The 26858-nt window shown below is 41.8% G+C and overlaps 1 protein-coding gene across 8 annotated transcripts in view; it reads right to left on the reverse strand.

The window, feature by feature from the left end:
- LOC140741038 (supervillin-like) overlaps nucleotides 1-26858 on the reverse strand; it is a 249757-nt gene that overhangs the window by 69430 nt on the left and 153469 nt on the right. For 4 of the 8 annotated variants that reach the window (XM_073070681.1, XM_073070680.1, XM_073070682.1 and 1 more), the window contains 6 exons: nucleotides 22391-22883; nucleotides 12977-13298; nucleotides 8297-8426; nucleotides 4621-4665; nucleotides 1964-2032; nucleotides 1653-1724 (listed from right to left, as the gene is read on the reverse strand). In XM_073070681.1, the coding sequence (XP_072926782.1) occupies nucleotides 1653-1724; nucleotides 1964-2032; nucleotides 4621-4665; nucleotides 8297-8426; nucleotides 12977-13298; nucleotides 22391-22883 (1131 nt within the window). The remainder of the gene's footprint in view (nucleotides 1-1652; nucleotides 1725-1963; nucleotides 2033-4620; nucleotides 4666-8296; nucleotides 8427-12976; nucleotides 13299-22390; nucleotides 22884-26858) is intronic. The other 4 variants (XM_073070683.1, XM_073070684.1, XM_073070686.1 and 1 more) reach the window with 4 other exon arrangements.

Below are 26858 nucleotides of genomic sequence, written 5' to 3' on the forward strand. Positions count from 1 at the left end.
GGACTCCATGCTTAGATACCACTGCTGTAGAGGTATTTGCACTCCAATAAATTCTTATACTGGGAATGTAGAGCCATCTGGGCTTCCAATGCTTCCAGAGCTATGATTAATGACATTATTAGTTCATAAAATTACCCAAAATGGATACCCTCATTATGGGTTCTTGAGTACAAAGCAACTGTTTTTCCAACCATACTTTTTTTTCAAGACCTTGGTTCTATCAGTCTGAATACATTTGTGTTTACATCTCCTTGGACTTATGCAGCTCCTGATGGTCTTAGTTCAAAATCCAGTTTTGTTCATCTATGTAAAGTCTCCTCCACTCACACATGTACACACGCACACAATGGACACACAGAGGAGCGTTCATACATGCATACAGAGATTGCCGATTCCTCCCCCTTCACCTTGACAGGATGCAAAATTCCAAGCTGACCAATGCTGAAATGCAGATTCCCTGAGGCTGGGACAGAACAAGCCTTTGCTCCATCATTAAAGTAGATTGAAGCTGAACTGCAGTTTATATTCATTTACCTGTCTTTCCACCACATCCTTCAATGCAGTGAAGCAGCAAAGACCACTGATCTCAGCCTGGGACATTCTGACTATCCTTCTGCACTTGCAGACAATTGATTTTGCTTTGTGGATAGACTGCTTCCTGAGTTCCTTCCCAAAGGACTTGGCTCTAATTTTGGGATTTTGTCCCTGTATCCTTGATTCTCCACCAGTTTCTATGTACTTTTCTGTGATCTAATTCCTTTCACCTTTCAATCATTTTTGTCGAACCAGGCCAAACATTTGTCTAGTGAGTGGGAGAAGACAATGGCTTGCATTTAGTAGGAATTTCCTGAATCTCAACCATACACACAAAGACAGTTAAGCTTATAACTAGCATATTTTCATGGCTGGATACCAAGGGGTGAGTTGAAAACTGTAAGGTTATCTTTCAACCAGACCTGTGCTGGAAAGCCTTTCCCAATGGGAAGGGACATTCTTCTTCAGCTCTACTTTCCATTTGCTATTTTACTGGGGTGAAGATTCCATCAATGTGACCAAACTTGCAGGCAAGATCACAGGAGATTCTGTGTCGGACCTCTGAGGCTCCTTTCAATCATAATAGCAAAGGTACTTGCCTTGCTAAACATGTTGAGCCGGTTCCAGTGTTGGTGCTTTAGGGCAGAGGATAATGAACCAAACTGGCTACGTGTCAATTCTCAGGGCCCTGCACGTATGGAATATTGTAGCACATGTAGATAGGGTGGGAACACAAGAGAGTCCAGACACCTCACCTACTAGACACTGTTCTGCCTCTATCTCAGCAGCCCCACCCCTGCACCTAGCTCTGTCTGCCCCCTCAACTCATTTGATTCCACCTAACCACTATCAGTGCCTGTCTTATCTCCCCCGACTACCTTTTTCCTCTGCACTTCCAGTCCTGACACATTGGCCATCCCTTTTCCTCCACGGATACCACTTTACCTGCTGACTTCTTACAGAAGTTTATTTTTGCATGTAGATTGTACACATTATAGCTGTCAAAGTGCAGGCAAATGTCACCTTGAGCACCAAGGTAGAATGGTGGGTGATGGTCAATCCCAGGTATCCATTGTTCCCTTTTACAGCTAAACCACTGGAAATAATTAAATAGTCACCTTTCTTCTCCACAGATAATCAGGGCCACTCTGATTAAATGCCGCTTCTCTGACCTTGAATGAAAGTGTATCCTATGGGATGAGAGACAGAGACAAAAAGACAGGAAAAACTATGAAGTAGAGCAAGAGGCAGTTGTGGAAAATGAAGCAGATCATAAGCTTGTAACTTCACAGAAACACTGAGAGGAAACCTTAGGCTAAGGTAGCTTGAGCATTGGGAGTGGGATTGTCACAGTGGCTAAAAGCAACATGTATTTACTTTGTTAGTTAATAATAACAGGCATGAGCCATGGATAGGGGAAGGAGCTCACCTGGTCATAACATATGAGGTACTGGCATTGTCTAGCAACTGGGGAATAGATGGAGGAATAGACAGGGTCCTACAGGTGTGAGGAAAGACAGAATGAAGGAAGATTATTAGAACAATGTGTTAAAGGTCAGGCCAGGAGAAGCGCTGGCAGCAAAATATACAGAACCTTTTCCTCTCTTAAGCATTAGACAAAAATATGTATGGAACAGCAATCAGCATGGCAACTGTAAGGTTTGCTTCAGTTAAAATAATGGTTTAGCTAGAGCTTCACCACTAGACTTTAGATCACACCAACTACTAATCACTACCATTTTAACCTAACAATTATAGACACAAGTAATCTTTTATTAATTTTACAATGATTGATTCTCAATATACCCCTTTTGATCATCAGCAGAGAAAGGCTGTGTGCCATTAGTTTGCTTCTAAGCAACAAGGTGAACACTAGTTCAGAACTGGTGGGCATATGCCTGTCACCATACAGTTAAGGCAGAGATGGATCTGTCCCCGTATAACATTGTGGAACAGCATTGGTGGAGGTGGATTCTCTTATCGTGTAACACTGGAGAATAGTATTGATAGTGATGGATCAATCACTGTGTAATACTAGGGTGCAGTACTGTTGGGGTTGAGTCTGTCACTGTATGCCATTAGGGTGCAGTACTGGTAGGTTTGGTCTGTCACAGTATAACACTGAGATGAAGTACTAGTGGAGACAGGTCTGTCACTGTGCAACACTAGGGTATAGGACTGGTGGGGATGTCTGTTACTGTATGCCACCAGCATACAATACTGGTGGAGATGGGTCTGTCATTGTATAACTCTAGGGAACAGTACTTATGGGGAAGTCTGCCATTGGCACTTAATGAAATTTAAGAGAGCTCTTTTAAAGAGCTGGTACAAATACAGATTCAACAGACTATGTGTTTCTTTACATTACCATTCCTCCCAGGTTCTACCCTTGTTGGAGTCAGGCTTATTGGTGTGAAATTAAGCTGGTACACTGAGCTTCAATGTTTGGTCAGGGTGAATCAAATGTTGTGTGTCCGGCTTCCTGAATTTGGAGAGTTGCATTGATCACTCAGTGAGAACAGCTGGCTTTCTTGCAAACAATATTTACCTTCTATGGACCTCATATTATACAATGGGACTTATTGCGGCTTCACCCACAAGGAGCCACCTCACCCAACAACTCATCCCTTATTGTTGGAATGTAGTGTTGGCAACCCTTGTCCATCCTCACCATCAAATCCACCCCAATGAATCCATAGTTTTCTCCCTATCCCTCCTGGAGGCATAAATTCTTGCAGGATAATTATCTTACAGATGAAAGGGTTAAGCAGACAATAACGAAATAACTCCTAATGTGTGTTTCAGCTCCTTCTCACTTTTTCCCCAGCAGCCATTCTTTTCCCAGCTCCACTGAGTAACATCACAGTCACAGGAAAAAACACAAGCAATCCTGCTTCTTCACCACCATCCTCTCCACCCTAAAATATAGCCCCCAACTTCAAACATTTCGTCCTTCGTTTGCTGGCTGGGGTGATAGGGCAGGTGGGAAGGAATGGGGCTAGTCAATGAAATAGGGACAGAGGATTTGAGCTGGAGTGGTCTAGCACAAATGAAACACATGGAAAGAAATCCAGCTACCATTCAGTCACCTCCCATCTGAAATAGAAGTGTGGGAGTCAGCTCTGGAGTATATCTGAAACTAAGGATTTGATGTGAAGTTAAAGGAGCAAGGATTGTATAATGTTGAGCATCTAAGGGCATTCAGAGAGCTATTCAGCAACAAAAAGAGACACAAGACACTGTAGTTGCAGGATTCAGGAGTCAAACACAAACTGTTGAAGGAATTCAGCAGCTCAAGCATCAAGGCAAAGGGATGGTCAAAGTTGTTGAGTTAGAATATTAAACATCCATTTGCCTTCATGGACGTTGCTAAACCCACTGAGTTTCTCCAGCAGTTTGGTTTTATTATCTACTGACACTAAAGATTATTGGTCTTCAGCAGACTGACTAGAAGGTGGGATTCCAGAGCTAATGAGAGCACTTGTACTGAGGGACTGCAAGCTCACAGTCTCATGGCTGGGTGCAGATTTGCAGCAGTTTATGTCTGCTTTCTGAGGATCTCAGAGCTGTTTTGTCCTCAAATAGGTTAAGTAAACCAATATCTTCTCTTTGACAAAAAAAAAGTAGCCAATCCAGCTGTCACCTTATTTCTGCAATAAAAACACAAAATGTTGGAAACACTAAAAAGGTCTGATACCTTCCGTGGAAATAGAAACAGAGCTGTTTCAGATGGAAGACCCTTCATCAGTATAGATAGAGTGTCTTCAAACTGAAATATCGACTGCTTCGCTTTCCACAAATGTTGCCTGACCTGTAGAGCATGTCCAGCATTTCTGTCTTCATTTCAGATTTGTAACATCTGCAGGTTTTATTTTAAGGTTTTGTATATCTGAAGGTTGGAGAAATGAAAAGCTATTCATCAGATGTGTGGTTTCTTTTGGGGGGGCGGGGAGGAGTCCCTGTGTTGAGAATATATTCAGGACTGATGATGGACCTAACCAGTTTCCTTCAATCTCACCCATAACAAGTCAACCCTGTCTTTCAACTGTTCCTTTGACATAGAGGCTACTGGATCCATGTTCTTACCCAGTATTGTGCCTGCTCTGCATAATTCATGATCTCCTCTTCTTCCTACAGTGACGGAGAAAAGGTCAGAGAGACAACAGTGTAGAGGAAAGAGCTTATTGGCAGATAGGATGAAAACACACAATGGATTTGCAAAGCATGCTGCTTGAGGTCAATGAAACAAAAGGAATCGGGAAGGACATTTTGGATGGAAGTTAAGGAAAAGGAATGAGAAAATGAATTTTTCTGCCATATGATTTCAATCAGACCTCTAGCTGGCTATTCCCAAATTCAATGATAGCCCAGTGCAGCAAAACCACTGCAGGAAGACCCACTATATGCAATATGCAACTTTGGAAAGAAGAATCTCAGAGTTGTATATTGCATACATACTTTGATCATAAATGAACCATTGCAGGAAGACACACTGCAGGAAGACCTTCAGATCATAAAAGTGATTCTTGAGGGGACCTAATGGCTGCAACATCCCCACAAAATATCCATAGCAACACTCAGTGTTCTTCATCATTTACATGGACTTTATTTCTAGTTCACATAGCTTGAACCTGCTCTCCCCTGCACCCATTAACAGTATTGGCTGCCAGTTTGTCAACCTTGATAACATTCTTTATTGAAATATTTGTTTCCATCTGATATCCCAACAAAAGGTGAAATCAGCATTATCCATTAAAGGAACGTAGAGTCTGGTTTAAGTCCAATGACTTCATCAGTGGCTGCAGTTTCCCCATTGATGTCATGTGGGTGTATGCAAGATGCTGATTCAATCAAAATCTGGATGGACTTCATTAAAGCAGTCAAAGTATTATTTTACCCTGTATACTTTGAAAGATGAATCCCAGATCACTTTTTTTCCTTCCAAGTGCAGAGTTACTAATGACAAATTGTAACATCTCCACTCAATGACATCAGTGAGACAGCAGTCTGGCTGAGGACTTGAGACCCCATTGGATCCAGTGACCTACTGCTCTAAAGACTATGGCATCGATTAACCCTGGGTACAACACATCACTGGCACATCACAGATTGAAAGTGACACACGATATCATGAGAAAATGAATGGCTTAACTGAACACACACACAGCTACACAGAGAATCACACACAAAGGCAGGCACACAGTTACATGGAGACACACACTTGGCAGATACTCAAAGCAAACATGTGTGTACATAGATACACTGAGACAGACAGCATTTTTAAAAAAAATCTTATAGTTTGTGAATAATGACTTTCATATTGTTATGTATCCGAGCAGGATTATTGCAAAGTGAGGCAACACTCATTTTAGATTCTGGTTCTGGGAGCGTGTGGAGGGAAGTATGCCACCTTGGGCAAAGCTGATAAGAGATAAGGGCATTGAGTCATAAAAGTACAGCACAGAAGCGGGACCTTTGACCCATCTAGTCCGTGCCGAACTATTATTCTCCCTAATCTCATTGACCTTCACCCGGATCTTGCCCCACCCATCCAAATGCCTACCCAAACTTCTCTCAAATGTTGAAATAGAACCCACACCCACCACTTGCACTGGCAGCTCGTTCCACACTCTCACCACCCTCTAGGTGAAGAAGTTTACCCTCACGTTCCCCTTAAACACTTTACCTTTCCTCTGTGACATCTAGTTCTAGTCTCACCCAACCTCAGTGGAAAAAGCCTGCTTGCTTTTACCCTATCTATACCTTTCATAATTTTGTATATTTCTATTAAATCTTCCCTCATTCTCTTATGCTTCAGGGAATAAACTCAATCTCTCCCATTCTCAGGTCCTCAAGTCCTGGCAACATCCTCGTAAATTTTCTCTGTACTCTTTCAACCTTGCTTATATCTTTTCTGTAGGTGAGTGACCAGAACTGCACACAGTACTCCAAATTAGGTCTCACCAATATCTTTTGCAAATTTAACATAACATCCCATCTCCTGTACTCAGTACTTTAATTTATAAAGGCCAATGTGCCTAAAGCTTTCTTTGCGACCCTATCTATCTGCGATGCCACATTCAAGGAGTTATGGAACTGTACTTTTAGATCCCTCTGTTCTACCGCACTCGTCAGTGCTCTACTACTCACCATAGAAGTCCTACTCTGGTTTGTCCTTCCAACTTGCAACATCTCACACTTGTCTGCATTAAATTCCATCTACCATTTTTCAGCCCATTTTTCCAGCTGGTCTAGATCCCACTGCAAGCTTTGAAAGCCTTCCTCATGGTCCACTACACTCCCCAATCTTAGTGTCATCCACAAATTTGCTGATCCAATTTACCACATTATCATCCAAATCATTGATATAGTTGGCAAACAACAGCACCGATCCCTGCAGCACTCCACTAGTCACAGGCCTCCAGACAGAGAGGCAACCATCTACTACCACTCTCTGGCTTCTCCCACAAAGCCAATGTGTATTCCCATTTATTACCTCATCTCAAATGCCAGGCAACTAAACTTTTTGACCAACTTCCCATGTGGGACCTTGCCATAGGCCCTGCTAAAGTCCATATAGACAACATCCATTGCCTTGATTTCAACCACTATGCTGGTAACTTCCTCAAAATAAATATTGGTTAGACATGACCTACCATGACTATCCCTACCAGTCCCTGTCTACCCAAATAATTATATATCCATTCCTTTAGATAACCTTCCAATAACTTTCCCACATCTGATGTCAGGGTCACCAGCATACAATTTCCTGCTTTATTCTTAAATGGAACAACATTAACTATCCTCCAATGCTCTGGAACCTCACCATTGATAAGGACATTTCAAATAACTAGATGTGCTGCAATGTGGTTGCCTTCAAGGCATCCAGGAGGTGTCTTTTTATATATCATTTCTGTTTTGCACTATTTTTAATCTAACTATTTAGTATGCATATATACTTACCGTAATTGATTTACTTATTTATGTTTTCTATAGTATCATGTATTGCATTGTACTGCTGCTGCCAAGTTAACAAGTTTCATGACAGTCCATGACCTCGCTGCTGTTCTGTCTCACTTCTATAGACTCTGTGTCCTTCTCCTGAGTAAATACAGAAGTAGATTCACTGGACGAAGGCCCAAAATTGAGCTCAAGGGGGACAGAGATCAGTACCTGTTAGCTGATGGGAAAAGTGGGGAGTCAAGGGAATAAGACTTGGAGAGATTGAGGGTGTCTGTGATTGGAGACTGGATCGATGGGGGTAATACAGGGAACATGGGGCACATGGTGATACCACTGGTGGGGAGGGTTGTGGGTTTATGTGATGCAAAGGGGTCCTGAAGCAGAGAAAGTAAGTGGCAAACTTATCTATAGTACATGCAGATTGGTGTTATTATAACCCAGTTTTCTAGGGAACACAGGAAATTGGAAATCACTTGATAATTTGAACTAATCTCCATGAAATGGAGACTGATGACATTTGATGCGCATCTGTTACTGGAACATCAACATACTTCTCTCACCAACTGGGCTTTGAGGTATTCTTAGACCAACTTGTATATCTCTTGTTACCAATGAGTCAATTGCAAAGCACCTGATTTACAGACCTCAAAGTTTTGGTCACTAGTAATGTGCCAATAGCCTCAAATTCCAGAACTGCAATATACTTTCATTGAAACATTTGTCAGTGGCAGTGATCAGCCAACATATTACACTCCTCTAGCTATAGGGTCACACTCACATGCCTTTGGGACTGTCTTACCTTCTTCTTCCAGGTATCTTCAGCCCGCTGGAGCTGGCTGTACCGTTCAGCCAGAGGGACATGGACAGCTCTCTGGGTCTTATGGGTTTTACTTCTCCGCTGTTCCTCTCCTCCTTTCAGCTTGTGTAACCTGGTGTAGGGCACACTCAGTATTACAGACACACAGTCGTATAAATGACACCCCACCCCCTGCACCGCTGAGAAATCAACTCACACTACTCTCTGAGATATCCATCACAAGTAACTTTGCCAGGCAAAAGAGATAGCTTACATTCTATTCAAAGGTCAGAATCAGATTTATTATAACTGACTTGGATGACATGAAGATTGTTGAACAGTGCTACCTGGAAATTATGTTACTGAGAGGAATAGTCTGTACATGTTGTTAGTAGCTAGCAGGCCATGTTCTGTCTATTTTCTGACTCTGAGTTGAAGCAATTACTTTCAACAATCATGTTCGTACATGTTGACTGCAGGGCAGTCTGCAATAGAGTGACTTAAGGCTGTTCATTTATTTCCATTTTGGGGGGACTCTGAGGCTGCTAAGACCAGAATTTATTGCCCATCTTTACTTGTTCTTGACATAACTTGCTTGCCAGGTCATTTGAAAGGGCATAGAGTCAAATATAGACCAGACAAGTGTAGGAACAGAAAAGCACTCAGTGAACTAGATGGACTTCTACAACAACTCATCACTATTAATATCTAGTTTTTAATTCCAAGAATTTAAATTCCATAGCTACTTAGTGGGACTTGAGTCTAGATCCCCACATTATTTGCCTTTGGTCAATGGCACTAGCATTGGTACAATGCCTCAGGGACTCACTCCAGAGGGGTAACTGGACAGACCTTAGGGTCAAAGGACAACATACAGGAATGACTTTAGGGTCAAGGAACAAATCACTGGAATGACCTTAGGATCTAAAGTCAACACACAACTGCCACCATCAAATTTGTTCAGCACCACAGACTTGAATGAGTTTCCAAGCAAAACTAGAACCAAGGGTCACATCACAAAATAATGGCAGATTATTTAAAAGTAAAATTTCTTTTCTCAAAGGTACAAATCTTTGGAATTTGCTGTAGAGGTTTAATCATTGACTGTTCAAATGATAAAATGTGAAATTTCTGGATATTAGTGGATCAGTGGTTAATGCAGGAAAATGGTTTTCAGTTAGGGGATCAACCATGATCTTATTGATTGGTGGAGCAGTCTTGAGAGGGCAGTGGTTCTGGCTTGTTGAGCAATCTATCGATGCTTGTTGGAGGTGCAAACAATGACTAAATGTCTACATACTGCATATCTGGGGACGCAAATTCCAATGTTTCACTAGCTTTGAATAATTTCTCACTTCACTCCTAAATGGTCTAACCCTTATCTGTAACAGTGTTTGAGTCTGGCTGGAACATGTGCCTTGGAATTCATCCTTGGTTTTCAGTTCAAACACATCCTATTGCTTACATTCTTTAGAAGAACAAAAAAGGACAAAATTGCTGTACAAAAAGGACGTTACACCTGAACCCAAAGGGGTCCAATATCCTAGCAGGCAGGTTTAATAGGGAGGGTTTAAACTAATTTAGCAGGGGGATGGGAACTGGAGTGATAGGGCTGAGGAAGGGGAAAACAGAAATAAATCGAAGATAGCATGCAACAACAGGCAGGAGATGAGGCATAATCACAGCCATTGGGATGAGTTACAGGGCAATAGAGGTGTGGTGCAGTTAAAACAGAGAGAAACACGTACTGGACTGAAAGTGTTGAATTTGAATGCACACAGCATAAGAAATAAAATAGACAATCTTGAAATTCAGCTACAGATTAGCAAGTATGACGTTGTGGCCATCTCTGAAACTTGGCTAAAGGATGGCTGCCATTGATAGCTGAATGTCCAAGGATATACAGTACATTGGAAAGGTAGGTTAGTAGGCAGAGGGGGTGGTGTGGCCCTGCGTATAAGAAATAATATTAAATCAATAGAAAGGGATGACATTGGATCGGAATGTGTAGAGTCTCTATGGGTTGAGTTAAGAAATGACAAGAGTAAAAGGACCCTAATGGCAATTGTATACAGGCCTCCAAACAGCAGGCGGGATGTGGATTACAACAGGAGATAGAAAAGGAATGTCAGAAGGTCAATATCATGATAATTGTTGGGGATTTTAACATGAAAGTGGATTGGTAAAACCAGGCCAATACTGGACCTCGAGAGAGAACTTGTGGAATGTCTAAGGGATGGCTTTTTAGAACAGTTTGCTGTTGAGCCCACTAAGGGATCGGCTGTGCTGGATTGGGTGTTGTGCAATGATCCAGAGGTGATAAGAGAGCTTAAGGTTAAGGAACCCTTCAGGAACAGTGATCACAATATGATCAAGTTCACTTTGAAGTTTGAGAAGGAGAAACTAAATTCCAATGTGTCAGTATTTCAGTGGAATAAATGAAATTACAATGGCATGAGAGGAGAACTGGCTGAAGTTGACTGGAAAGGGACACTAGCAGGAAGGACAGCAGAGCAGTAATGGTTGGAATTTTTGCGAAAAATGAGGGAACTGCAAGACAGATATATTCCAAATAAGAAGAAATTTTCGAATGGAAGAAGAAGGACACTAACGTGGCTGACAAGTGAAGTCAGAGCCAAAGTAAAAGCAAACAAAAGGGCATACAAGGAAATCAAAGCTAGTGGGAAGATGGAGGATTGGGGAGCTTTTAAAAACCTGCAGAAGGAAACTAAGAAGCTCATTAGGAAGGAAAAGATGAATTATGAAAGGAAGCTGGTGACTAATATCAAAGAAGATACTAAAAGCTTTTAGTATATAAAGAGTAAGAGTTGAGGGTAGATATACAGCCAATAGAAAATCACGTTGGAGATACTGTAAGAGATGCAGAGATGGCAGAGGAACCTAATGCGTATTTTACATCAGGCTTCACAGTGGAAGACATCTGCAGTATACTGGATATTCAAGAGTGTCAAGGAAGTGAAGTTTGTGCAGTGAAAATTATGACTGAGAAGGTGCTCAGGAAGCTTAATGGTCTAAGGGTGGATAAATCTCCTGGAACTAATGGAATGCACCCTTGGGTTCTGAAGGAAGTAGCTGGAGAGATTACGGAGGCATTAGCAATGATCTTTCAAGAATCGATAGATTCTGGCATTGTACCGGATGACTGGAATATTGTAAATGTTACTCCACTATTTAAGAAGGGTGGGAGGCAGTAGAAAGGAAACTATAGACCTGTTAGCCTGACATCAGTGGTTGGGAAGTTGTTGGAATCAATTGTTAGGGATGAGATGACGGAGTACCTGGAGGCACATGACAAGATAGGCCACATCCAGCATGGTTTCCTGAAAGGAAGATCCTGCCTAACTAACCTACTGCAATTTTTTGAGGAAATTACAAGCAGGGTAGACAAAGGAGATGCAGTAGATGTCATGTACTTGGACTTTCAGAAGGCCTTTGACAGGGTGCCACACATGAGGCTGCTTAGCAAGATAAGAGCCCATGGAATTACAAGGAAGTTACTAGCGTGGGTGGAACATTGACTGGTCGACAGAAAACAGAGAGTGGTAACAAAGGGATCCTATTCTGGCTGGCTGCTGGTTACCAGTGGAGTTCCACAGGGGTCAGTGTTGGGACCGCTGCTTTTTACGATGTATGTCAATGATTTGGACTATGGGATTAATGGATTTGTGGCTAAATTTGCCAATGATACAAAGATAGATGGAGGAGCGAGCAGTGTTGAGGAAACAGAGAGCCTGCAGAGAGACTTAAATAGTTTAGGGGAATGGGCAAAGAAGTAGCAAATGAAATGCAATATTGGAAAGTGTATGGTTATGCACTTTGCTGGAAGAAATAAATGGGCAAATCATTATTTAGATGGGGAGAGAATTCAAAATACAGAGACGCAAAGGGGCTTGGGAGCCCTTGTGCAAGATACCCTAAAGGTTAACCTGCAGGTTGAGTCAGTGGTGAAGAAGGCGAATGCAATGCTGGCATTCATTTTTAAAGGTATAGAATATAAGAGCAGGGATGTGATGTTGAGGCTCTATAAGGCACTCGGGAGACCACACTTGGAGTATTGTGTGCAGTTTTGGGCTCCTTATTTTAGAAAGGATATAATGTCATTGGAAAGAGTTCAGAGAAGATTCACGAGAATGATTCCAGGAAAGAAAGGGTTACCATATGAGGAACATCTGGCAGCTCTTGGGCTGTGTTCCCTGGAGTTCAGGAGAATGAGTGGGGATCTCTTAGAAACATTCTGAATGTCAGAAAGCCTGAACAGATTAGATATGGCAAAGTTATTTCCCATGGTAGGGGAGTCTAGGACAAGAGGGACAACTTCAGAATTGAAGGACGTCCATTTAGAACAGAGATGCAGAGAAACTACTTTAGTCAGAGGGTGTTAAATCTGTGGAATTTGTTGCCATGAGCAGCTGTGGAGACCAAGTCACTGGGTGTATTTAAGGCAGAGATAGATAGGTTCTTGATTAGCCAGGGCATCAAAGAGTATGGGGTGAAGGCAGGGGAGTGGGGATGACTGGAAGAGTTGGATCAGCCCATGATTGAATGGCGGAGCAGAATTGATGGGCCAAATGGTCTATTTCTGCACCTATATCTTATGGTCTAAGAAAATGAGAAAAATCAGAAAGGGTAAAAAAGTTTATTCAAATCTCTTGAACTTTGTACCTATCTTTAACAGTTGCTCCAACTTTAATTGGAGTCAGAGTTTCAGCTCCATTGTCTTCTTCAGGTAATTGAGCCAGGTAGCTCTTCTCTTTTATTTGGTTTTGATCCTGTGGCACATCAACCTTTTGCCATGACGATGAGGAAAAGCTCTCTGAGGGTTGCCATGGTGGCAAGTGTTTGTCATCGGCCTGCTGACACGGAGGTGAGGATTGCCCGGTTGCCCATTGCCATGATGAAAGCTTGTTTTCTGCCTGTTGCCACAGTGGAGAAGATGGTGGTGCTGCAGAATCATCTTGTGCTGGCAGCTCTAATTTTTCAGTATCTGTGATAATGGAACAGAAAATTGCTTAGATTAACAGAATAAAAAAAATCAGCAGTTAAATAGCTGATTATTTGAACAAATATATAATGACATTTCTTCTCTCCTGACTGATCTTTTCATATTTAATTTATCTTACTAGGTTTTCTTCCCACCTCTCCATAGCGTTTAACAGACAAAACTAATGTTGTCAGGCCATTTTGGACTGATCTGGGTTCAGTCCTAATCCAATGCCACTATCATTTAGTAACCCAGGAGGGTTCCAAAGGTTGGATCACTGAAAAGATGGAGTTTCAATCCATCTTAATTCATCCATTCTGTTGCACTGCCCATTGAAGAGTCATTAAATGGAAAATCCTACAAAAGGTAGCAGATTCGGCCAAGTCCGTCACCGGTGAAGCCCTCCCAACCATTGAGCACATCTACATGAAACACTGTCGTAGGAAAGCAGTGTCCATCATCAGGGATCCCCATCTCCCAGGCCATGCTCTATTCTTGCTGCTGCCATTAGGAAGAAAGTGGTACAGGAGCTTCAGGACACACACCTCCAGGTTCAGGAGCAATTATTACCCCTCAACCACTTGGCTCTTGAACCAGTGGGGATAACTGCACTCAATTTCTCTTGCCCCATTATTGAAATGTTCCAACTACCTATGGATTCACTTCCATGTTCCTGTTATTTGCTTATATTTGCATTTGCAGTTTGTTGTCTTCTGCAGTGGTTGAATGCTCTAGTTGGTGATCTTTCATTGATTCTGTTATAGTTACTACTCTATAGATCTGTTGAGTATGCCCACAAGAGAATGAATCTCAAGATTGTATATGGTGACATATACTGTATGTACTTTGATAATAAACTTTACCTTGAACTTTGAAATGTGTTCCTTAAATGATACCAAGAATTTCTCCTTTGCCATCTGCAAGTTTATTTCAAAGATTGGGTTATTCTCTGTGTCAAAAGGTAAGATTCTGGAAATCAGACATTTCAAACCTGGAAAACAAGATACTGACTATCTACCATATCTATGAAGTTCCCTCTGCCTCCACCACTTGAGAGAAAACTATCTATGTTTGTCCAATCTCTCCTTATACCTGTAGCACATGCCTTCTAATCTAGGCAACATCGTGGTAAACCTCCTCTACACCCTCTCCAAAGCTTTGACATCCTTCCTATAATGGGATGATCAGAACTGAAGGCAATAGTCCTGAGTGATCTAGCTTGAGTTTTATAAAGTTGTAGTGTAACTTGGCATGACATTTGAACACATTTCCTCAAATAACAAAGGCAAGTGTGCCATATACCTTCCTAACCATCCTATCAAACTGTGTAGCTACTTTCAGGAAGCTATGACCTTGAACTCCAAGATCCCTCTCTGCTCATCAAAACTGTTAAGGGTCTTGCCTGCTACAGGAGAGACCAGAGAAATAATAACGATGGACAAAGAGATGGCAGATGAGCTAAGTGAGCATATTGCATCAGTCTTCACTGCAGAAAACACAAGCAGTGTGCCAGATGTTGAACTGCCAGTGTGTGAGGGAAGAGAAGTGGGTGCAGTTACTATTACAAGGGAGAAGGTGCTTAAAAAGCTGAAAGACCAAAGGGTACATAAGTAACCTGGGCCAGATGAACTGCACGCTAGGGTTCTGAAAGAGGTAGCAGTAGAGATTGTGGAGGTATTAATAATGATCTTTCTAAAATCATGGGACTCTGACATAGTGCCAGAGGACTGGAAAATTGCAAATGTCACTCCACTTGTTAAGAAAGGAGGAAGGCAGCAGCAAGGAAATTATAGACCAGTTAGCCTAACCTCAGTGGTTGGGAAGATATTAGGGTCAATTGTTAAGGATGATGTTATGGAATACTTGGTGACACAGGACAAGATAGGACAAAGTCAGCATGGATTCCTTAAGGGAAAATCTTGCCTGACGAATCTGTTGGAATTCCTTGAGGAGATTACAAGTAGGATAGATAAAGGGAATGCCATAGATGTTGCATATTTGAATTTTCAGAAGGCCTTTGACAAGTTGTCACACATGAGCCTGCTTACCTAGTTAAGAGCCCATGGTATTACAGGAAAGTTACTAATGTGGTTAGAGCATTGGCTGATTGGGAGGAGGCAGCGTGTGGGAATAAAAGGATCCTTTTCTGGTTGGCTGCCAGTGACTAGTGGTGTTCTGCATGGGTTGGTGTTGGGACCACTTCTGTTTATGCTGTACATCAATGATATAGATGATGAAATAGGTGGCTTTGTTGCCAACTATGCAGATGATACGAAGATTGGTGTTGGGGCAGGGAATGTTGTGGAAACAGATGGACTGCAGAAGGATTTAGGCAGATTAGAATAATGGGCAAGAGAGTGGCAAATGAAATACAATGTTGGAAAATGCATGGCCATGAACTTTGCTAGTAGAAATAAATGTGCAAATTATTTTCTAAATAGGGAGAAAATCCTAAAATCGGAGAGCAAGGACATGATGCTGAGGCTTTATAGGGCACTGGTGAGGCCTCACCTTGAGTATTGTGAACAGTTTTGGTCCCCTCATCTTAGAAAAGATGTGCTGGCACTGGAGGGGGTCCAGAGGAGGTTCACAAGGATGATTCTGGGAATGAAAGGGTTATCATACAAGGAACGTTTGGTAGCTCTGGGTCTGTATTCACTGGAATTCAGAAGGATGATGGGGGATCTCATTGAAACCTCTCGAACATTGAAAGGCCCAGGGTAGATATGGAAAGGATGTTTCCCATGGTGGGGGAGTCTAGAGCAAGAGGGCACAGCCTCAGGATAGAGGGGCATCCATTTAAAACAGAGATGTGGGGAAATTTCTTTAGCTAGAGGGTAGTGAATTTGTGGAATTTAATACCACAGGCAGCTGTGGAGGCGAGGTCGCTGGGTATATTAAAGCAGAGCTTGATAGGTTCTTGATTGGACTCAACATCAAATGTTACGGGGAGAAGGCTGGGGAATGGAGTTGAGAAGGGGAAAAAAAGGATCAGCCATGATTGAATGGTGGAGCAGACTCAATGGGCCAAATAGCCTAATTCTGCTCCTATGTCTTATGGTCTATGGTCTCGTACTGTCCCTTTACATTTTATCTCCCAAAGTGCAATTCATCAGGTTAAATTCTGTCTGGTATTTCTCAACTCCTATCTGCAGCTGATGTTCATCCCCACTGTATCCTTTAGCAGTCTTTTATGCTATCCAAAATGCTTTCAGTCCTTGTATCATCTGCACACTTACTAACCCATCCATTTCCATTTTCATCCAGGTCATTTATGTATAAATGTATTGCTTTAATTGGATCATGTGTGCTGAGTTCACCAAGACTTCCCAGACTCTTTCAGCTTCACTGCTTCTCACTTTCACCATTCACTGAGTATATCATTTATTTTTCTTTCCAATATTCTAGCTTTCAATTTTGCTCCAACAAAACTGGCAGTGGTACAAGGGATTTGAATTCAAATCTGTGCAATTTAAATTTAGTTATCAATCTGAAATGATTTGAATAATATGGTGTCAGCACAAAACCACTAGATTGTTGTAAAACATATCTGGTTCAACTGCACTGAAATCCAGTGTCCTCACTCACTCTGGTTTATATGTAACTACAGACCCACTAACATGGTTCAAAATTAAGCTCAAAGCGAATTTATTAGCAAGTACACATGTCATCAGGTTCAACCCTGAGATTAATTTTCTTGTGGGCATTCACAGTAAGTCCAAGAAACATAGAGTCAATGAGAGAGTCCACTCAACAGGATGGACAAACAGCCAATGTGTAAAAGACAACAAACTGCAAATATTGAAGAAAACAAAGAAATAATAATAACATAGATAAATAAGCAATAAATATTGAGAAAATGAGTGGTAGAGTCCTGGAAAGAGTCCATAGGTTGTGTGAACAGTTCAGTGATGGGCAAATGAAGTTATCTCCTCTGGTTCAAGACCCTGATATTTGAAGGGTAATAACTGTTCCTGAGCCTGGTGATGTGGGTTCTGAGGCTCCTGTACCTTCTTCCTTTTGGTAGCAGTGAGGAGAGTGCATGTTTGGGTTGATGGGGTCCCTGACAACCCCCAATTTAACCCCAACCTAATCAGAGGACAATTTACAACAACCAATTAACCAAGCTGGTACATCTTTGGGCTGTGGGAGGAAACCGGATTACCCGGAGAAAACCCACACATTCCATGGAGAGAATTGTACAGACTCTTTACAGAGAACACTGGGATCGAACTCTGAACTCCAATGCCCTAATCTATAATAGCATCACGCTAACCGCTACGCTATTGTGGCACCCTAATAAGGAAGTCAGGCTTTGAGACCAGCACCCCGCACCATTCCCAGGCACACTCTAGCCCCACTAATATATATAGATGTAACATTCAGCCACATGTTGTCAGTGGTTTACAGGCTGTATGGTGTCCTGTGCATAGAAGATCTAGAAGGAAAAGAGTGGATATAGAGTCACAGAGAGAGATAGCATGGGAACTGGCCCTTTCTCTGCACCAACCATCAAACACACATTCACACTAATCCTACATCAACATGATTTCTCTTTATTCTCCCCACATTCGCATCAACTCTGTCCTGATTGTACCACACACCATGAACAATGTATGATGGCTAATTAACCTACTGACCTGCACCTCTTTGGGATGTGAAAAGAAACAGGAGCATCTTAGGAAAATCCACACAGTCACAGGAAGAACATTCAAACTCGACACACGATGAGGGAGAGCTCTACTAGCTGTGCCATTATCCCACTTTACTTCAAAGACCACCCACCGAAAGAATTGTTTTTTTTAAATAACCATGTAACAATTACAGCATGGAAACAGGCCATCTTTGCCCTTCTAGTCTGTGCTGAACGCTTACTCTCACCTAGTCCCACTGACCCGCTCTCAGCCCATAACCCTCCGTTCCTTTCCTGTCCATATACCTATCCAATTTTACTTTAAATGACAATACCAAACCTGCCTCTACCACTTCTACTGGAAGCTCATTCCACACAGCTACCACTCTCTGAGTAAAGAAGTTCCCCCTCGTGTTACCCCTAAACTTTTTCCCCTTAACTCTCAACTCATGTCCTCTTGTTTGAATCTCCCCTACTCTCAATGGAAAAAGCCTATCCATGTCAACTCTATCTATCCCTCTCATAATTTTAAATACCTATATCAAGTCCCCCCTCAACCTTCTACGCTCCAAAGAATAAAGACCTAACTTGTTCTACCTTTCTCTGTAACTTAGGTGCTGAAATCCAGGTAACATTCTAGTAAATCTCCTCTGTACTCTCTCTATTTTGTTGACATCTTTCCTATAACTTGGTGACCAGAACTGTACACAATACTCCAAATTTGGCCTCACCAATGCCTTGTACAATTTTAATATTACATCCCATCTCCTATACTCAATGCTCTGATTTATAAAGGCCAGCATACCAAAAGCTTTCTTCACCACCCTATCCACATGAGATTCCACCTTCTGGGAACTATGCATCATTATTCCTAGATCACTCTGTTCTACTGCATTCCTCAATGCCCTACCATTTACCATGTATGTCCTATTTGAATTATTCCTACCAAAATGTAGCACCTCACAATTATCAGCATTAAACTCTATCTGTCATCTTTCAGCCCACTCTTCGAACTGGCCTAATTCTCTCTGCAAGCTTTGAAAACCTACTTCATTATCCACAATGTCACCTAACTTAGTATCATCTGCATACTTAATAATCCGATTTACCACCCCATCATCCAGATCATTAATATATATGACAAACAAGAGTGGACCCAGTACAGATCCCTGAGGCACACCACTAGTCACCGGCCTCCAACCTGACAAACAGTTATCCACCACTACTCTCTGGCATCTCCCATCCAGCCACTGTTGAATCTATTTCACTACTTCAATATTAATACCTAATGATTAAACCTTCCTAACTAAACTTCTGTGTGGAACCTTGTCAAAGTCCTACTGAAGTCCATATAGACAACATCCACTGCTTTACCCTCGTCAACTTTCCTAATAACCTCTTCAAAAAATTCAATAAGATTTATCAAACATGACCTTCCACACACAAATCCATGTTGACTGTTTCTAATCAGACCCTGTCTATCCAGATAATTATACTTTCCATTAATTTACTCACCATGACATCAAACTTACAGGCTAATAATTGCTAGGTTTACTCTTAGAACCTTTTTTAAACAATGGAACCACATGAGCAATATGCCAATCCTTCGGCACCATCCCCGTTTCTAATGACATTTGAAATATTTCTGTCAGAGTCCCCGCTATTTCTACACTAACTTCCCTCAAGGTCCTAGGGAATATCTTGTCAGGACCTGGAGACTTATCCACTTTTATATTCTTTAAATGCGCCAGTACTTCCTCTTCTTTAATCATCATAGTTTCCATAACTCCCCTACTTGTTTCCCTTACCTTACACAATTCAATATCCTTCTCCTTAGTGAATACTGAAGAAAAGAAATTGTTCAAAATCTCCCCCATCTCTTTTGGCTCCACACATAGCTGTCCACTCTGATTCTCTAAGAGACCAATTTTATCCCTCACTATCCTTTTGCTATTAATATAACTGTAGAAACCCGTTGGATTTATTTTCACCTTACTTGCCAAAGCAACCTCATATCTTCTTTTAGCTTTTCTAATTTCTTTCTTAAGATTCTTTTGACATTCTTTATATTCCTCGAGCACCTCACTTACTCCATGCTGTCTATATTAATTGTAGATCTCTCTCTTTTTCTGAATCAAGTTTCCAATATCCCTTGAAAACCATGGCTCTGTCAAATTTTTAGCCTTTCCTTTCAACCTAACAGGAACATAAAGATCCTGTACCCTCAAAATTTCACTTCTAAATGACCTCCATTTCTCTATTACATCCTTCCCATAAAAAAATTGTCCCAATTCACTCCTTCTAAATTCTTTCGCATCTCCTCAAAATTAGCCTTTCTCCAATCAAAAATCTCAACCTTGGGTCCAGTCCTATCCTTCTCCTTAATTATATTGAAACTAATGGTATTGTGATCACTGGACCCAAAGTGCTCCCCAACACATACCTCTGTCATCTGACCTATCTCATTCCCTAACAGGAGATCCAACACTGCCCCTTCTCTAGTTGGTACCTCTATGTATTGCTGCAAAAAACTATCCTGCACACATTTTACAAACTCCATCCAGCCCTATTACAGAATGGGCTTCCCAGTCTACGTGTGGAAAATTAAAATCTCTCAGAATCACAACCCTGTGCTTACTACAAATATCTGCTATCTCCTTACAAATTTGCTCCTCCAATTCTCGCTCCCCATTAGGTTGTCTATAATACACTCCTATAAGTGTTACTACACCTTTCCTATTCCTCAATTCCACCCAAATAGTCTCCCTAGATGAGCCCTCTAATCTATCCCGCCAAAGCACCGCTGTAATATTTTCTCTGACAAGCAATGCAACACCTCCCCCTCTTGCCCCTCCGATTCTATCACACCTGAAGCAATGAAATCCAGGAATATTTAGTTGCCAATCACACCCCTCCTGCAACCATGTTTCACTAATAGCTACAACATCATATTTCCAGGTATCAATCCATGCTCTAAGCTCATCCACCTTTCTTACAATGTTCCTCGCATTAAAATAGATGCATTTAAGAAACTCTCCCCCTCTTCCTCGCTGTTTATCCCTAACGGTGCAAACAACTTTATTATCTTTTTCTTCCTTCTCCCCTACATCTTCGGTCTGAGCGCTCCCCTTCTCTATCACCTGCCTATCCTCCCTCACACACTATCAAAGAAATTCCATCAGTTACACCAAATAAACATCAAAATATATTTAATTTTCATGGTTAATTAACAGCTCATTAATAAAACTTCTTTCATTTTATTAGCTATTTTTAAAATAGTAATCCATGACAACCTGCTCCTTCTGGTGCCCAGCTTCCAAAGGCATAGATTGCTCTAATGACAGACACAAGGCAAAACTCAAAGCTGTGCTCCGTGAGATCCTGAACCAGGGCTCTAATGTGCTCTCTTTGAACAATGGGCTGTTTCTCTGGGCAATCTCCGGCTTCATTTCTACAATTTAATATCATAGCTTTCAAATCCTCCTCAATTATTCCCTCACATAGTTCAGGTGATTTGAATTATTATTGGAATTCTAGGCATAAACTAACTTTCCTAACTTTGATATTGCTAGGTATTATAGCAGGGCCCCATCACATTCTGTTGCTCTTGAATATAGTGTCACACATTCATTTAGAGTCCTATACCTCCTTCACCTGTACTACTAAGTGTGCAGCAGCACCATCCCCACTCCAACTCCAGGGATCAAGGTCAGGCCTGGGCTCAGATGCTCTTTGTGTGGAGTAAGTCCTTTCTCCTCATACTGCATGGGTTTTACCCAAGGGTCTCTTCTTTCCTCCCAAAGGCATGCTTGCTGCTAGGTTAATTGACCCTAGTATAGGTGGCAGTTTAATGTCCATATGCGAGAGAATAGGTTTCAGGGAATTATGTAGGGAAATGGGCCAGCTCTAAGACCTGGTTTAGACTTGATGGCCCAGGTAACCTCCTTCTGTGCTGTGTTATCAGAAAGCTGCAGCAGGTAAAAGAAGTTTACCATCACATGGTCAAGAGAAGTTATTGAGGAATTGGGATTGGTTTCTTGTTGTCACATGTACTGAAATGCAGCAAAAAGCTTGTCTTGTAACTGTTCATGCAGATCAAGTCATTGCACAGTGCATTGAGGTAGAACAAGGTAAAACAACAACAATACAGAATAAAGTGTATCAGCTACAGAGAACGTGCAGTACAGGTAGGCAATAAGGTGCAAGATCTTAATGAGGAAGATTGCATGTTGAACCAATTTTACTGGGGTGGTAAATGAATGGGTGAGAGAAGTGATTACAAAACTTTTGAAACCAATTCAAGTTAATTGGCATAACAAAATTAATGTAGGATTCATGCAAATGGGTGATTGAGGGTCAGAATTGACTCAATGGGCTAAAGGACCTGTTTCTGCCTGTATCTATCACTATCAGAATAGTAAAGAAACAAGCAAGGAATTATTTAATTAAACATTATACTTGCCCACTGCTTCTCTCTCATTGTGTGCTTGTACTTCACTGGAATTTTGTTCCTCTGAAAAATCTGTCTCAGTTGGCCTCACGTTACCTCCCACTCCCTCCGGCTCCTTGGCTACGCCTGTCACACCTGCATGATGTTGTTGTCTGTTCATCTCACACACAGCACTTGAGGCAGAGCTGCTCTCTGCTGGCACACTCTCCTCACATTTCTCAGGCTGCTCTGGCGGACGGTGACGCTCCGGACTTGCATCTCTCTGCACTTCAACAATTTCTCTTTTCAATGTTCCTTGAATTTCCTTGCTTGTCTGTCCACTCGCCTCGTCAACTCCTTTCCAACCACTCTTGGGGCTGGTGATTGGCACAGATGACATGGCTTCAGCCTCCAAATTCTCTGCCTGGGCTGCAAGGTGATTTATGACACGTGACTCCGTCTCGACTGTTGTGCGTGGTGCTTGTGAACGGAGCAGCAATTGGGGATACTGTGGTTGCTTCTGGAGCTGAAAATACAACAACTTCCATTAATAAATGCACAACTGATAGAGAAGGCATTGAAAGATTTGCTAGCTGCAGTCTAAGACTACAGAGCTTGTGTTACAGCTCACGTAGACATCACAGCCAAGAGAGCTCACCAACGCCTATACTTCCTCAGGAGGCTAAAGAAATTTTGTATGTCCCTGTCAACCCTTACTCATTTTTATCAATGCATCCTATCCGGATGCACAACTACTCTGCATGTGTCTGCAAGAAACTGCAGGGGGTTGTGGACATAGCTCAGTACATCATGGAGATTAGCCTCTCCTCCATGGATTCTGTCTACACAGTAGAGCATTGTGCATAATCAAAGACCCCACCGACCCTGAACAGTTTCTCCTCTCCTCCCTCCCATGGAGAAGAAGATACAAAAGCTTGAAAAAACATACAACCAGGCTCAAGGACAGCTTCTATTCACTGTTATCAGACTATTGAGTTGTTCCCTAGTCTGATAATTTGGACTCTTGACCTCACAGTCTACCACATTATGATTTTACTCCTTATTGTCAACCTGCACTACACTTTCTCTGCAGCTGTTACACTTTATTGTTTTTACCTTGTTCTCCCTCATGCACTGTGTAATGATTTTGATCTGTGAAATCAGTATACCAGATAAGCTTTTCACTGTATCTCAGTACATGTAACAATAATAAATCAACACTAATTCTAATTCCAAATCTGAGGAGGAGATACGTAGCAAGAGTCCAAGTGGCTGTAAAGAGGACAATTCGAATTGAAACCTGAATTCAGATCAAGCTTTGGGCTAAATTTTACAAGTAAAACATTGGTCTTCAACCTGACCACTGCAGAAATCTGGTTGAGGTGAAAAGAGAACTTGCTTCAGGAGGCAGAGCAATGATTGAACAGTTCTTTTGAGACTGGCAGACCAGGCTAGTCTGCCTTGTACATTTTAAAGAGTAAATCTGGGATTTCTAGACCTCAAGGAGGTGGGAATGGATTTGTGAATCCATTTTGGATCAGAAGATATATGTGTTCTTCTTCCTTCTGTTACTGAGTATTCCAGGATAAGGAATCGGACATCCCTCCCTCCCCCCCCAGGATTGGAATTGGAGCCACCTGCACTGCCTGACTGGATACTGGACTGAAACGGAAATACTGTTAATACTCAGCAGGACATGTAGCATCTGTAGAGAGAGTAATGTTTCAAGGTGAGTACCTTTCATCAGAAAAGTTAGGAAACAAGTACATTTTACATTGCAGAGAAAGAGAAGGGGTGAGAGAATGAAGGGAATGTCCGTGGTGGAAAAGGAGGAGGAAGGACCACACGCACACACACGCAGACACACACACACACTCTGGAGGAATTCAACAGATAAGGCAGCACCTATGGAGGCAAATGGACAGTCGATGTTTTGGCCTGAGATCCTTCATCAGGACTAAAAGGCAAGAGAGCAGAAGACAGAATAGAAGGGTTGTATGGAACAGGAGAGGGTGAAGCATGAGCTGGCAGGTGATATGTGAATTCAGGATAGAGAAGAAGATGGTAGGTAGGGGAAGGGGCAGAATTGAGAATTATGTGAATTTGAAAGGCGATAGGTGGAAAACACAAGGTACTGTAAAGAATGGAATCTGACAGGAAAGGATAGAAGGCACCCCACCCATTTATTTTGGCTTCTGGCCTCTTCCTTTCCAGTCCTAATGAAGGGTCTTGGCCCAAAACGTCAACTATTCGGTTCCTTCCATAGATGCTGCCTGATCTGCTGAGTTCCTCCAGAGTTTTGTGAGCTGCTCCTTTTGAGCAGCTGTAGCCTTTGCTGTGTCTCGGTGACTGCAGGTCGTGGTGGTACTAGCAGAGAGAGGATATTGAGGCAGGTGAGATGCATTGTTGAAGATGATCAAAGATGAGTCTCTGCCGAGGTAGGTCTCAGTAAGAGGTTCAACATCCAGTCAGGCACAGCAACTAGCTCCAAACTCCAACCTGGAGGATCTGATTCCAGGGAATAAGTCAATATCCAGCTCTGTCCTTGGAGAATGGTCTGTTCCTATGGGACATTTTGTGACAGATGGAAGGACAATTGCACCTCCAAGCCCACAAGCAATGCTTTAAAGGAGCAGACTCTTGTCACAGTCTCACCTTCCTTTGGTCACCATGTCTAGCATATTCAGGGAATTCCAGCTGGCCTCTGCAAGACTTGCAGAAAAGGTTAATCCACAGCTTGCCAGGCTCAGTAATATGTTTAAATTGGCAGCCTGCCTCCTGGATGAAGACTGTCTGCCCAACGTAGCCTTGGCTTTATCTGGTTTTTATTTCAGATTTCCAGCATCTGTAGTTTTTTTTTAGCTTTTTGCTTAAAGGTGTCACCATCTCAACCTTGTGCATACAACCCATCTGGTTAAGGCTGCGATGTCCAATGGGTAAAAGCCACTGTGCCAAATGTATGCCATGAGAAATGCCAATAGAGAGGCAAGTGTTTGGAAAGTTCAATAGATTTTCAATAGCCTTGATTTTGCTTTCTGTCTGCCAGAAACCATCAGTCCTATTAAAATGGTGCTCATGTTTAATTTTCAAATGTCCAACGGCAATAAGAATCTTTGCTTGCCCTGAACATCAGTGGTCTTTGAATCGTTTGATATCACGGACAACAACGTTTCCGTGTAAGAATGCCAGAGTAATCTATCAGGTTTAGCACTTATCATGACTTAGTCCAGATTAAGAATTCATCAGGAACCTGCAGCCAAACTGAATCCTGGCCTGCAAACCCCATCAAAAAATCTCCATGGTTCTCCTTGAATGAGTATGGATCTGATATCAGAGAGAAGTCACACATTTTTTACTATATCTCCAACAAAGGTTGCTTTTGTTGTTACTTCTAGGAAACATGCCTGAACAATCAGCAGTCAAAATAACTTTGGCAAACCTACAGACCTCATCCAGATTCCTGTGCAATATTTTTCATTAAATTTCTAGCTTCTTCAGGTTTCTCTGTCCTCTGCCCCAAATTAGCCAGTGGGAAATTCAGGGGAGGTCACAAATGTCATGATATACACTTCTGCAATTGGCTACAGAAAGTATATTTGGAATTTTCTAGCTGCTAAAGTGCCCACTTTCCCCCTCCCTGTAAAAGAGCACAACTGTAAATATAGTCGTTCACCTGGCATTCCAGTTGAGTAATATTAACCTGAAAGGCAACAGAAGCTGACAGGTTAATATGTCAATCAGCCACAGATCTCAGATACAGCAGCTGATTGCAACCAGCTCAAACTCATTGCGTGCTTAATTTCCTATAATCGGTCAGCAGCCATGGAAAGAATGCTGTTTCTGGCCTATCGGCCAATTCCCTTAGCAACAACTGGAACCCAGTAAATAGCCACTGCTCTATTGACCTCCCACTGGTTTGCAAGATCAAGAGCTCAAGCAAACACTTCATGATCCAGAACACATAGTATCAGGAAACAGAAAAAAGGGAACATCCAGAATTGGCTCCAAGATTGTTTTCCTGATGACCTATGACATAGGTCTGCAAATTATTTATAATTCAAAGCTGACAGTGACAAGCAAAAACCACAGGGGAAGAAGCTCAAATGAAGGGTTTTGACCTGAAACAGGTTTTTTTTTTCTTTAGTTTCCAGAATTTTGCTCCAGATTCCAGTCAATGGGGTTTCCAGTGATACAAGGAAACCTGTATGTAGGAAGTCAGTGAGGAGCTGCAGGAATTTTCTGATTCCCTAAAGCTAGTGCTTGCTTCCTCTGGCTAAGTTTGCATCAACTGCAGCTTTAGTTTGATCATTTGTACACCCTAGAGAAGACTGGCTTCTTATAATTTTCATTAGTTGTACAGTTTACCACAACTTGAACAAACAAAATTTTAAAAGCCAGCTATATCATTACAAACTGAAGCAGATAAACAAAGCTCCTTACCTGAAAGGATTTCCTGCAATTCTTTTCAAAAGTTCTTAAGACTTGAAGTTACAATTGTGGT

The sequence above is a fragment of the Hemitrygon akajei genome, chromosome 18 (assembly GCF_048418815.1).
Source record: "Hemitrygon akajei chromosome 18, sHemAka1.3, whole genome shotgun sequence".
Taxonomy (NCBI): Eukaryota; Metazoa; Chordata; class Chondrichthyes; order Myliobatiformes; family Dasyatidae; genus Hemitrygon; species Hemitrygon akajei.